At 40.0% G+C, this 12,541-nt stretch overlaps 1 protein-coding gene across 1 annotated transcript; it reads left to right on the top strand.

Moving 5' to 3' along the window:
• The first annotated feature begins 262 nt into the window (after window positions 1-262).
• On the top strand, window positions 263-10,658 carry LOC115224210 (CD2 antigen cytoplasmic tail-binding protein 2 homolog). Its single transcript, XM_029794989.2, has 4 exons — window positions 263-646; window positions 4,107-4,225; window positions 6,363-7,050; window positions 10,212-10,658. The coding sequence occupies exons 1-4, from the start codon at window positions 418-420 to the stop codon at window positions 10,412-10,414; spliced, it is 1,239 nt and encodes a 412-aa protein (XP_029650849.1). The 5' UTR covers window positions 263-417; the 3' UTR covers window positions 10,415-10,658.
• The last annotated feature ends 1,883 nt before the right edge of the window (window positions 10,659-12,541 follow it).

The raw sequence follows: 12,541 nt of genomic DNA, 5'->3' as shown, positions 1-12,541 counted from the left end.
AAGAAGAGGAAAGAAAAGGAGAAGAAATAGAAGAACAAGAAAGAGACAGAAGAAAGAGACAGAAGAAGAAGAGACGAAGAGAGAAGATAGAAAAGACGAAGAAGAAGAATAGAAGAAGAAGAAGAAGAATAGAAGAAGAAGAAGAAGAAGAAGAAGAAATAGAAGAGAGAGGAGAATAAGAAGAAGAGAAGAAGAAATAGAAGAAGAAAAAGAAAAGGTAGTAGTAGTAGTAGTAGTGGTGGTGTTGCAGCAGCAGCAGCAACGGCAGCGACGCCACCAACAATTGGGTCAGAGCGAAAGCCAGGCAGGCAGGCAACCTGTAAGCCGAGTGATGGCCCGTTGTGTGACAGTGGTCGTCGGCGTGTGCCTACTCTCGCGGATTCCGACGTGTGACGTCACGCAGACGTTTCGATAAACATGGCTTCGAGCGCGCACAAAACGATGAGGAGGAAACTGGTGGACGGTGATGGAGAGATCCTCGCCGGAGCGCCGAAGAGGATGTGCCTGGAGACGGCACAGGAATGCGACGACGGCGTGGTGGCGTCGAAGGAGGCGAGTAGCCGGAGGTTTAAGGAGAAGCATTCGTTGGACAGCGACGAGGAAGACCAGGCAGAAGGCGAAGCGTTAGACGAAGATGACATAGAAGGTAAGAATAACACAATACGTGTGTGTGTGTATGTGTGTATATATGTGTGTGTGTGTATATATATATATATATATGTGTGTGTGTGTGTGTATATGTATATATATATGTGTGTGTGTGTGTATATATATATATATATGTGTGTGTGTGTATATATATATATGTGTGTGTGTGTATATATATATATGTGTGTGTGTGTATATATATGTGTGTGTGTGTGTGTATATATATATATATATATGTGTGTGTGGTGTATATATATGTGTGTGTGTGTGTGTATATATATGTGGTGTGTGTGTGTATATATATGGTGGTGTGTGTGTGTGTATATATATATGTGTGGTGTGTGTATATATATATGTGTGTGTGTATATATATATGTGTGTGTGTGTGTATATATATATATATGTGTGTGATAGATATATGTGTGTGTGTGTGTGTGTATATATATATATATGTGTGTATGTATAGCCTGCTGCTAGCCCTTTTTATTTGCTTTACTATATATTTATATATATGTGTGTGTTATATATATATATATATGGTACTATTTAACAAAAGTGGTCCCGGTGCGCGTAGTCGCGCATCCGCGCTAGCTAGACGTGACTATTCGATCCTTTCTTCGTGTTTTTGTGTTTTATTTATTTTGTTTTAAAAGATTATTTACTTTGTTTAAGAAAAATTGTTTAGTTTGTGTAAAAAAAAACTATTTCGTGTTTTATTTACTTTGCTAGGTAGTCCGTAGGATCGACTAGTCACGACTAGCTAGCGCGAGTGCGCGCACCGGGTCCACTCTTCTTAAATAGTACCTATATATATTTATATATCGCTATGGGCTCCGTGTGAGCAATCATCTAAAAGTTTTTTGTGCATTTTGATGTTGACATAAGTTCCTTGCTTTTCCTGATGAGAAAGCGGCATAATGTACTCCTTATTCCTTCGCAATTAGGAATACGCAGCCTTCGAAACATGTAGAAAATAAAGTAAATTTGTTAATTCGTCGTTCAGCTCCATTCTTTCATATATATATATATATATATATATATATATAATATATATATTATATATATATGTATGTATGTATATAAAGAGAGAGTGAGAGCAACAGATACACACACACATATAAGTAATGTGGCTGAACACGCACGTTTGCAAAACGGCCTTGACCTTCGATGCAAAGCGAAAGCGATTTAACATTAATTAAAAACACCTTCACACATTTTCGAACAACAAAAGATTTCGACGCAAAAAAGTTGAAGTTATTCTTGAAATAACATTTTTATTAGTCTTTGATGTTTTGGTTGTTTCACGTATCAATCTCATAGTATTTTCGTACAGTTTACTCCTACACGAGAAAACGTATAAACTGTCTCTCTCTCGTTGGTTGTAAATATAGTAGTAAAAATGTAAGAGTTTATAGCACATGGCCAGCAATTTCGGAAGACGGGGAAAGTCGAATAATCGATCCCCAGTGCTCAACTGGTAGTTAGTTATTTTATGGCATTCTTTCGATATAACTCGACAAAATCAAAGCACTTCACTTCGGGTAATTCCGTGGAAGCAAATGATAGTATTTGGCTGTTGTTTCTAGCATATCCCAAGATAACCCTCCTCATGTTTTTTTTTTTTTTGGCGTTATACATGTGTTGAGGTTTTCAATATTTGGCATTCTTTCGATATAACTCGACAAAATCAAAGCACTTCACTTCGGGTATTTCCGTGGAAGCAAATGACAGTTCGATTCTTGTTTTCTCCTTGGAAATTTGCGGATTTTACATACACACATGAAACGGGTAAGAACAAATATGCAAGGCTTTTTTTTTTTCTTCAAGTTTAAAAAGGAGACATTGCTGGCATAATTTCGTTATATCTATACTCCACAACAGACGGAAATACCCGAAGTCAAATGTTTTGATTTTGTCGATTTTATCGATTTTATCGACCTGGAAAGGATTAAAAGACAAAGTCTACCTCGGCGGAATTTGAACTCAGAACGTAAAGACTGACGAAATGCCGCTAAGTATTTAACCCGGCGCTGTAACGATTCCGCCAGTTCCACTTAAAATTTGCAAGCAAAACAATTAGTTTGCAACAATGAGATATTTGAATGTAGCGCTATTTCGCTTCGGTCAGCTATTTTGCAGTTTTTTTTCCTTGGATGTTATATCGAACTTCTGATCTTGTTAAAATTGTCTCCAACCACTTAAGGCTTTTTTAAAATTCTCTACTCTGTTGTAGTTTCTGCATGTAGATATTAAACACGACGAAAATCACCTCAATTTTTGTTTTCGTTTTCTAGAATTTGTTAATAATACTGTCACGTAATTTTAAATGCTTTTCGAAAATGCATGTAGAAAATATTTTAAAAGAATCCCAGAGAATATTCGAAATACTTTAAGTAGTTGAAAGAAATTTCACAAAATCCGAAACTTTTGTTTCTGTAACATTTTAATTCATTTCCCGGTACTATTTACGTAGAGTGGTCCCAGTGCGCGCATCCGCGCTAGCTAGTCGTGACTAGTCGATCCCTACTTTGTGTTTTTGTGTTTTATTTACTTTGTTTTAAAAAAAACTATTTACTTTGTGTAAAAAAAATTTTTTTGTTTTATTTACTTTGCTATGTAGTCGTTGTAGGATCGACTAGTCAAGACTAGCTAGCTAGCACGACTATGCTAGAGGAGGGTTGAGCAAGGGGCCCTTAGAAAGGAGTATTGGCATCTGAAACTCTCCAAGGACAGACTGATGTGCTCTACAATGCAAAATGGAAAAGTGTGTTTATATTTGTGTCTATATGTATATACATACATGCGTGAATAGGCATATGGGTATATGAAGATGTATCGACATGTTTGTGTGTATGAATATGTGTTTGTAATATATAGATATATATATATATATATATATATATATATCACGTGATCACGTGACCGACCAGGCTATCAGATGTTGCTACACATCGCTGGTCACAATGCGCTTCGCATTGTTTTAGCCTTCAAATGATGCCACCCCGTTGGCTAAGCGAGCAGGCCAACAGAAGAAAGTGAGAGAAAGCTGGAGCGAAAGGGTACAACAGGGGTCACCACCATCCCCTGCTGGAGCCTTGTGGAGCTTTAGGTGTTTTCGCTCAATAAACACACGCAACGCCCGGTCTGGGAATCGAAACTGCGATCCTCCGACCGTGAGTCCGCTGCCCTAACCACTGGGCCATTGCGCCTCCACACATATATATGTATGTATGTATGTTTAACGTCCGTTTTCCATGCTGGCATGGGTTGGACAGTTGGATGGGAGCCACCACGTCAGAAGACTGCACCGGGTTTCAAACAGACAGTGAAGCCTGGTGCAGTCTTTTTGCCTGCTAGCTCCTGTTGAACCATCCAACCCATGGCAGCAAGGAAAAATGAATTTTAAACGATGATGATTATGATGATGATATATACACACCTTCCTTTTTTGAACACAGGACAAGAAGATGCCACAATAGATTATGATGAAGGTATAAAGATAACCCCTTTCAACATGAAGGAGGAGCTGGAGACTGGCCACTTTGACAAACAGGGGACGTACATCTTTGACAAACAGGTGAGTCTATTCTTTCTACCTCTCCTCTTAACGACATGACTAGGTCTATTACTTGTATGTATGTACACATCTGTATATGTGTGTATGTATATATATATATATATATGTGTGTGTGTGTACACATCTGTATGTGTGTGTACACATCTGTATGTGTGTGTACACATCTGTATGTGTGTGTACACATCTGTATGTGTGTGTACACATCTGTATGTGTATGTACACATCTATATATGTATGTACACATCTATATATGTATGTACACATCTATATATGTATGTACACATCTATATATGTATGTACACATATATATATGTATGTACACATGTATATATGTATGTACACATATGTATATATGTATGTACACATATGTATATATGTATGTACACATATGTATATATGTATGTACACATATGTATATATGTATGTACACATATGTATATATGTATGTACACATATGTATATATGTATGTACACATATGTATATATGTATGTATATTTCGTTTGTCACTGTTATTTATGACATCATTCATGCATTTGTACTGGTTTTAGCTTTAAGGTGTTGGGGTTTTAGGGTTAGAGTTACGGAAAAAAATGAGGTAGTGTGGACGGCAAAAATAGTAGCTGAAAAACAGGGGTGGGGAACTAAAAGCAGTAGAAATGCACAAACGATTATGGTGGTGTGATGAAGTAAACATGCTTCAGATACACTCATTTATTCATACAAACGTAACTCAGATTAAATATGTCATAAGAAGTATATACTACCAGAAGTTGTTGTTGACAAACAACGGCAGTAATTTTATTCAGCTGCATACACATCATTGATTGGTTGAAATTACCGAAATACTACAACTTTAACGTGAAATAACTTTATAAATATAAACTTTGCACAAAAATGCTAAGATGTTTTATATGACACATTCTACCAGTATACAAACTTTGAAAGTGCTTAGTTACAAAAAATTATTTTCTAAATCTGTCGGTCAAACTGTAAAGATCCAAATCTTGTGACAGGCAGATTATATGGAGATGTGAACTCGGGGCATGAAGTGATGTAATCATATGGTATGAAATGTTTTGTTTGATGCTCAGCCATTTTATTACTGACCTCTGACATTTTGGCCTGGATTACTCTTTTTTACCTGTTTCAGTCATTTGACTGTGGCCATGCTGGAGCACCACCTTTTAGTCGAGCAAATTGACACCGGGACTTGTTCTTTGTAAGCCTAGTACTTATTCTATCGGTCTCTTTTGCCGAACTGCTAAGTTAACGGGGACGTAAGCACACCAGCATCGGTTGTCAAGCGATGTTGGGGGGACAAACACAGACACACAAACATATACACATCATCATCATCATCGTTTAACGTCCGTTCTCCATGCTAGCATGGGTTGGACGGTTCGACCGGGGATCTGGGAAGCCAGAAGGCTGCACCAGGCTCCGGTCTTATCTGGCAATGTTTCTACAGCTGGATGCCCTTCCTAACGCCAACCACTCCGTGAGTGTAGTGGGTGCTTTTTACGTGCCACCTGCCACACATGTGCCACACAAACACATACATATATATATACATATATACGGCAGGCTTCTTTCAGTTTCCGTCTACCAAATCCACTCACAAGGCTTTGGGTCGGCCCGAGGCTATAGTAGAAGGCACTTGCCCAAGGTGCCACGCAGTGGGACTGAACCCGGAACCATGTGGTTTGTGAGCAAGCTACTTTATTTCATGAAAGATTCGCCATTAAGGCGTTACATAGAGGGGACATACAAATACAGACAAACATATAGGGTGTAGTAGCTTAAAACATTGGTGATTACAATAAAATATATATAATATTTACAATAAAAAGTTTTTAAAATTTGGTATTATACAGTAGGGCATGGATCCCAGCCATCTGAGTAGAACCTTTACTTCTTGATCCGGCCACACTTACCTGGTGCCAGATATACCTAGCTTGCATGCTACAGACTTCCATCTTTTCGCAAACATATCTCGTGACAGACACCTCTTCTCCAGCCTGATCTTACTACCGAGGTGGTAACTGAAAAGGTTAACCAACCCCTGGCTACCACACAGCCACTCCTACGCATTTGTTGTTTTTGTCTAAAAACTAATTTCTTTAATTTTATTTCCAGGATGAGATCCGTGACAACTGGATTGACAACATTGACTGGCAATATGTGAAACACACAAGTAAGCAGAATTCGTCTGCAAGGAAGAGTTATGACGATGATGACGACGATGATGAGGATGACGACGAGTATGAATTTGGGGGTGGCGTCGAAAGTAATTCAATCTATGAGAAGATGGTGAAGCTGATGTTGCCGGGCGAAACTGTGCTGAGAGCGATACGGCGCCTGGGCGGAGGGGTAAAGAGCCGGCAGAAGGCTTCCGCTGCGAACCGGTGGAAAACAAAGATGGGGAGGAAAAAGAGCGAAGGCGAGGAGAAGGAAAAGGAGACGCCAGAAGATGTTGGGGAAGAAAGTAAGAAGATCCAACAGCAACAGCAGCAACTGGAAGAGGAGAACAAAGAGAAAATGCTGGAGTTGACCGGTTACGCTGACCATCTGCTCTCCACCGGTCAGATGGAGGTGTACGAGATGACCTTTGAGAAACTGAACTATATTCTGAAGAAAGACTCTGCTACGTCAGCTGGCGTTGGTGGCATGTTGACAGGAAAGACAACAACAGAAGATAGCAACAGCATGTTGGATATGTTTGCAGACACGATTGATAATAAGGACAATAAAGTAACCACGGCAACAGTCAGTGGTGCCAAGTCTACAGACAAATCGGCTGATAATAAGAATGGAACCTCAAAAGGTAAGGCTGTTTCTCATTTTGCTACATACATACATACATACATACATACATAAATACATCATCATTATCATCATCGTCGTCGTCGTCGTCGTTTAACGTCCGCTTTCCATGCTAGCATGGGTTGGACGATTTGACTGTGGTCTGGCGAACCAATCTGATCTGGGTTTCTACAGCTGGATGCCCTTCCTAACGCCAACCACTCCGAGAGTGTAGTGGGTGCTTTTACGTGCCACCGGCATGAGGGCAAGTTAGGTGGTACTGGCAACGGCCATGCTCAAATAGTGCTTTTTATGTACCACCTGCACAGGAGCCAGTCCTGTGGCACTGGCAACAACCTCGCTCGAATGTTTCTTCCCACGTGCCACCAGCACAAATGTTAGTAAGGTGACGCAGGTAACGATCACATTCGAATGGTGTTTTTAACGTGCCATCAGTATGAAGGCCAGCTTGTTGCTCTGGTAATGATCTCACTTGTGAATGGAATGTTCCAGTGAAGACCTCAATAAAATGTAAGCACAACAGACCTGATATAATGATTTGGGATAGAGAAGAGAAACTGTGCTTAGTTGTGGAAATTAGCTGCCCATCTGATGTTAACATAAAACTGAAGATCAGTGAAAAAGACAACATCTATGCTGAACTATTGAGAAATCTGCAGTTACTCTATCCAGATTACAAGTTCAGGTTTATACCTGTAATTATTGGGGCCCTGGGATATGTAACACACTGCATAAATACCAATCTTGAGAAATTAGGCTTCACAATACCAGAAAGGAGAAAGTCAATTCACAGATTACAGATCCAATCCATCACAGGAACTGTAAATATCTGTAAAACTTTCCAGAAGTTTATCATTTAAATATAAATGAGCATGTCTAGATATGTAACTATATGCATGAGAATACATACATATATACAAAAATACCTTGTTGATGTTGAAATTCCAATGAAAGAGCCTTGAATCTTGGTTAGAAAGCAGCCCTTCCTCTATTAGCAAGAAATCTTGAAATAAGCTGAACAATGCCATACACACACACACACACACACACATATATATATATATATGTATGTACGTGTGAGTGTCTGTTTGTTCCCCCAACATCACTTGACAACCGATGCTGGTGTGTTTACATCCCCGTAACTTAGCGGTTCAGCAAAAGAGACCGATAGAATAAGTACTAGGCTTACAAAGAATAAGTCCTGGGTTCGATTTTTTTTCGACTAAAGGCGGTGCTCCAGCATGGCCACAGTCAAATGACTGAAACAAGCAAACAGAGTATATAAATGAATTATTAAGGTGGCTTTTTGTTATTTAGAAACTTTTGTAATTTAGTATAGTTGTCACTAAAACGACGGAAGGGTGCTAGTAAGCAACAGCATTGCTAGAAATAAGAGTCAAAACAACTCTTTGCTACGTGAGAGCATTTTTCTAACAACTGAAAAGGGAGACAGGCTCCCTCCCTGCGACAAGCGAGATGCACACACACACACACGCATACATACAGACAGACAGACAGATACACACACATATACACACATACATACAGACAGACACACACACATACATACAGACAGACACACAAACATATGCACACCCATACACATACATACACACATATGCACACACATACATACATACATGCATACACATATATACATACATACATGCACATACCTACATACAGACAGACACACATACACACACATACATACATATATACATACCTACCTTCCTACCTACCTACCTATTCACTGCTAGGTGGACAGTGCTTATCAAGAATTAACCCATTAACATTCAGATTATTGTGTCAAATCTAATGCTTATTTATTCACATTGTTTTGAATTAATCATACGTTATCATAAAGCTTAGATTTGGGGTGTGCAGCAGTCAAGTAAGTGTAAACAATCAGTAGAACACCAAACAGAATACTTTGTGGTATTTGATTACGTCACTTTCATCATCATCATCATCATCATCATTTAACGTCCGTTCTCCATGCTAGCATGGGTTGGACGGTTCAACCGGGGATCTGGGAAACCAGGAGGCTGCACCAGGCTCCAGTCTGATCTGGCAGTGTTTCTACAGCTGGATGCCCTTCCTAACGCCAAGCACTCCGTGAGTGTAGTGGGTGCTTTTTACGTGCCAGGCAAGCTGGCAACAGCCACGTTCGGATGGTGCTTTTCATGTGCCACCGGCACGGAAGCCAGTCAAGGCGGCGCTGGTAACAGTCACGATTGGATTGGTGCTTTTTACGTGCCACCAGCACAGGGATCACAACTGCAGTTTCCATTGATTTTTGATGTTGGTGTCCTTGACTCAATGGATCTCCTCAAGCACAGGGTCAAAACTGTTTCTTTACTTGCCACCTGCACAGGAGTCAGTCCAGTGGCCCTGGCAATTGCTGGGTGCCAGTCATAGGATTGGTTCAATTTTGAATTCGATTTCGACTTCGCTTCCCTCAACAGGTCTTCGTGTGTCCAAGGAAGGAAAGGCATGCATAAATCCTAGCTAGGTTAACTCGGCCTGTCATTGTTTCAAGGTCAATGCAGTCATCTGTACCCTAGTAGCAAGTGTCCCACCCAGCAAGGCCATGCCACAATGACATTGTGATAGTTACTTATGGTTTGGACTGTTCCGAGTTCTAATCCTATCAAAATCAAAGTTTGATTTTCATTCTTAAGTGGACTACGGAGAAGATAAAATAAGTGGTTCTTCTACCTTTTTGCCACTGCTCTGTGGCCTACAGCTTATGTCAAAGATCCTAATGTAGAATATTCTACTACTGATCCCCATTTCCTTTATCGGAATATTCCATCCTTCTATACTGATGTATAGAATAAGTCCTGGGATCGATTTGCTCGACTAAAGGCGGTGCTCTAGCATGGCTAGAGTAAAAGTAGGAACCACAAATAGTAAACCACTCCATAAATTCAAAAATAATTCCATCAACATAGAATCCTTAAAAATGTTTGAGCCCGAAGGCCGCAGCCATGCTGGGGCACCACCGCTGAGAATTTTGAGAAATTTATAAATCTAAAATGGCTTGTGTGTGAATTTGGTTGGTGGAAGGTCCATCGTGTGTGTGTGTAAATGCTTGTGCCTCGTTTGATATACATACATACATTTTTATTATTAATGTGTTGCATTTCATTTTTCCAGAAACCTCTACGGGTGTTGAGGAAGTCCTGTGGTTGTATAAATGGCAGGATGCTGATTCGGATGTCTATGGCCCTTACACCAGTTCGCAGATGTTACATTGGACAACAGAAGGATATTTCCCAAATGGAGTTTACGTAAAAAAAGCCGACAGCACCGGTCAGTTCTACAGTTCAAGGAGAATTGACTTTGATCTTTACATTTAAAACCCTGGAAACACACTTCTCGCAACCATTTTACAAAACGGCTGACGTTATTTTTAACATTTCTCTTTGGTTGTTGTTGTTGTTGTTATTGTAAATAACCCATCTTTGATATTTACAACGATCTCTTAACCTGTGTCAGGTGTCTCAAACTATTAACTGCTGTGGCCGTTGGTGAGATTGATTATCCCTCCAGAAACCTGAAAATGTTGGGTTCAGTATGGTCTTCATTAAATTGTGACTTTCATTAAATTGTTTGGTCCTCATTGGGTTCTGTATGTAACCTTTGTTGGGTTGTGTATTTGACCTTTCTTGGGTTGTGTATAGCCTTCATTGAATTGTTTGGTCCTCATCAAGTTGTGTATGTGACCTTTGTTGGGTTGTGTATGTGACCTTTGTTGGGTTCTGTATGTAACCTTTCTTGGGTTGTGTATAGCCTTCATCAAATTGTGACCTTCATTGAATTGTTTGGTCCTCATCAGGTTGTGTATGTGACCTTTGTTGGGTTGTGTATGTGACCTTTGTTGGGTTATGTATTTGACCTTTGTTGGGTTGTATATAGCCTTCATCAAATTGTGACCTTCATTGAATTGTTTGGCCCTCATCGGGTTATGTATTTGACCTTTGTTGGGTTGTGTAGTCTTCATCAAATTGTGACCTTCATTAGATTGTTTGGCCCTCATTGGGTTGTCTGTGACCTTTGTTGGGTTGTGTATACGTTTGTTAGACTCTTGTTGGGTTGTAGTAGTTAATTCCTTCATGAAGTAACAAATACTTGAATTCAGCATCGTATGTGAAGATGATACTACAAGCATCTTTTCTTGTACTAAGGCAAACCAACATGACAACCCTGCTCACCAAGTATCTTCTAACCCTTCCCTCTTCCAAAAGCACAAAACATTTTGCCCATCTTCAGATCTTTTTCAGTTGCTTTTCGCACTAGACATTCTCATTTTTCTTTGCAAAACAAATCGAATGCTTTTAACTTATACGCACATTGATCAAGTGCAAGTCCTTCTTGCTGCAGGTACATCTGAACATCATCCACTTTGGTTAATTCTGGGCTCCAAAAATGCAATAAGGAAACAAACGTAAATTTTCTGCATCACTCTTGGTTTCATAGGTTTCTTACTCTTTTACTTGTTTCAGTCATTTGACTGCGGCCATGCCGGAGCACCGCCTTTAATCGAGCAACTCGACCCCAGGACTTATTCTTTTGTAAGCCCAGTACTTATTCTATCGGTCTCTTTTGCCGAACCGCTAAGTATCGGGGACATAAACACACCAGCATCGGTTGTCAAGCAATGCTAGGGGGACAAACACACACACAAACACACACATGCATATATATATATATATATACACATATATACGACGGGCTTCTTTCAGTTTCCGTCTACCAAATCCACTCACAAGGCTTTGGTCGGCCCAAGTAGAAGACACTTGCCCAAGGTGCTACGCAGTGGGACTGAACCCGGAACCATGTGGTTTGTAAACAAGCTACTTACCACACAGCCACTTCTGGCTCATCTCTCAACACATCCTAAAACTTCTGGTATTTCCTCATCTACACAGCAAATACGTGTACAGTTTCATGCTTTGAATTCCACCTTGTCCCATGCATTTACTTATTGTGAATTAGGACATATTTCCTAGAGATTGTCTTTCCTGTGAGAAGAATGTGTATATAGTGCCGAAGTCACAGACTGCTCCAACACCGGCTGCATACACGGCGGCAAGGCCAAGCATATGATTGTTACATGGCACAAACACTGCTTGGGTTCTTATCCAAAATACATTTCTGTCCAGTTTCAGCGGTGCTTCAGCTTAAGGCCATTTACTTGCAGTTGGTCACATATCTGCTTTCCAATGTCATCAGCTGGTTTTCCATATAACTAAATGCAAGTCAATGAAAGACTCTTACCAAACTGACTTCTCTATCTTCGGTGTGAACATACCAAATCACTTGGGACATTTAGTCAGTGAGAAATAGCCAGAGTGCTCATATATTTTTTAATAGCACACTGCACAGTTCTCATACTAACTGAATACTCTTTTACTTGTTTCAGTCGTTTGACTGAGGCCATGCTGGAGCACCGCCTTTAGTCGAGCAAATCGACCTCAGGACTT

This window comes from Octopus sinensis, linkage group LG25 (genome assembly GCF_006345805.1).
Source record: "Octopus sinensis linkage group LG25, ASM634580v1, whole genome shotgun sequence".
Classification (NCBI taxonomy): domain Eukaryota; kingdom Metazoa; phylum Mollusca; class Cephalopoda; order Octopoda; family Octopodidae; genus Octopus; species Octopus sinensis.
This window is presented reverse-complemented; position numbering and strand designations above follow the sequence as displayed.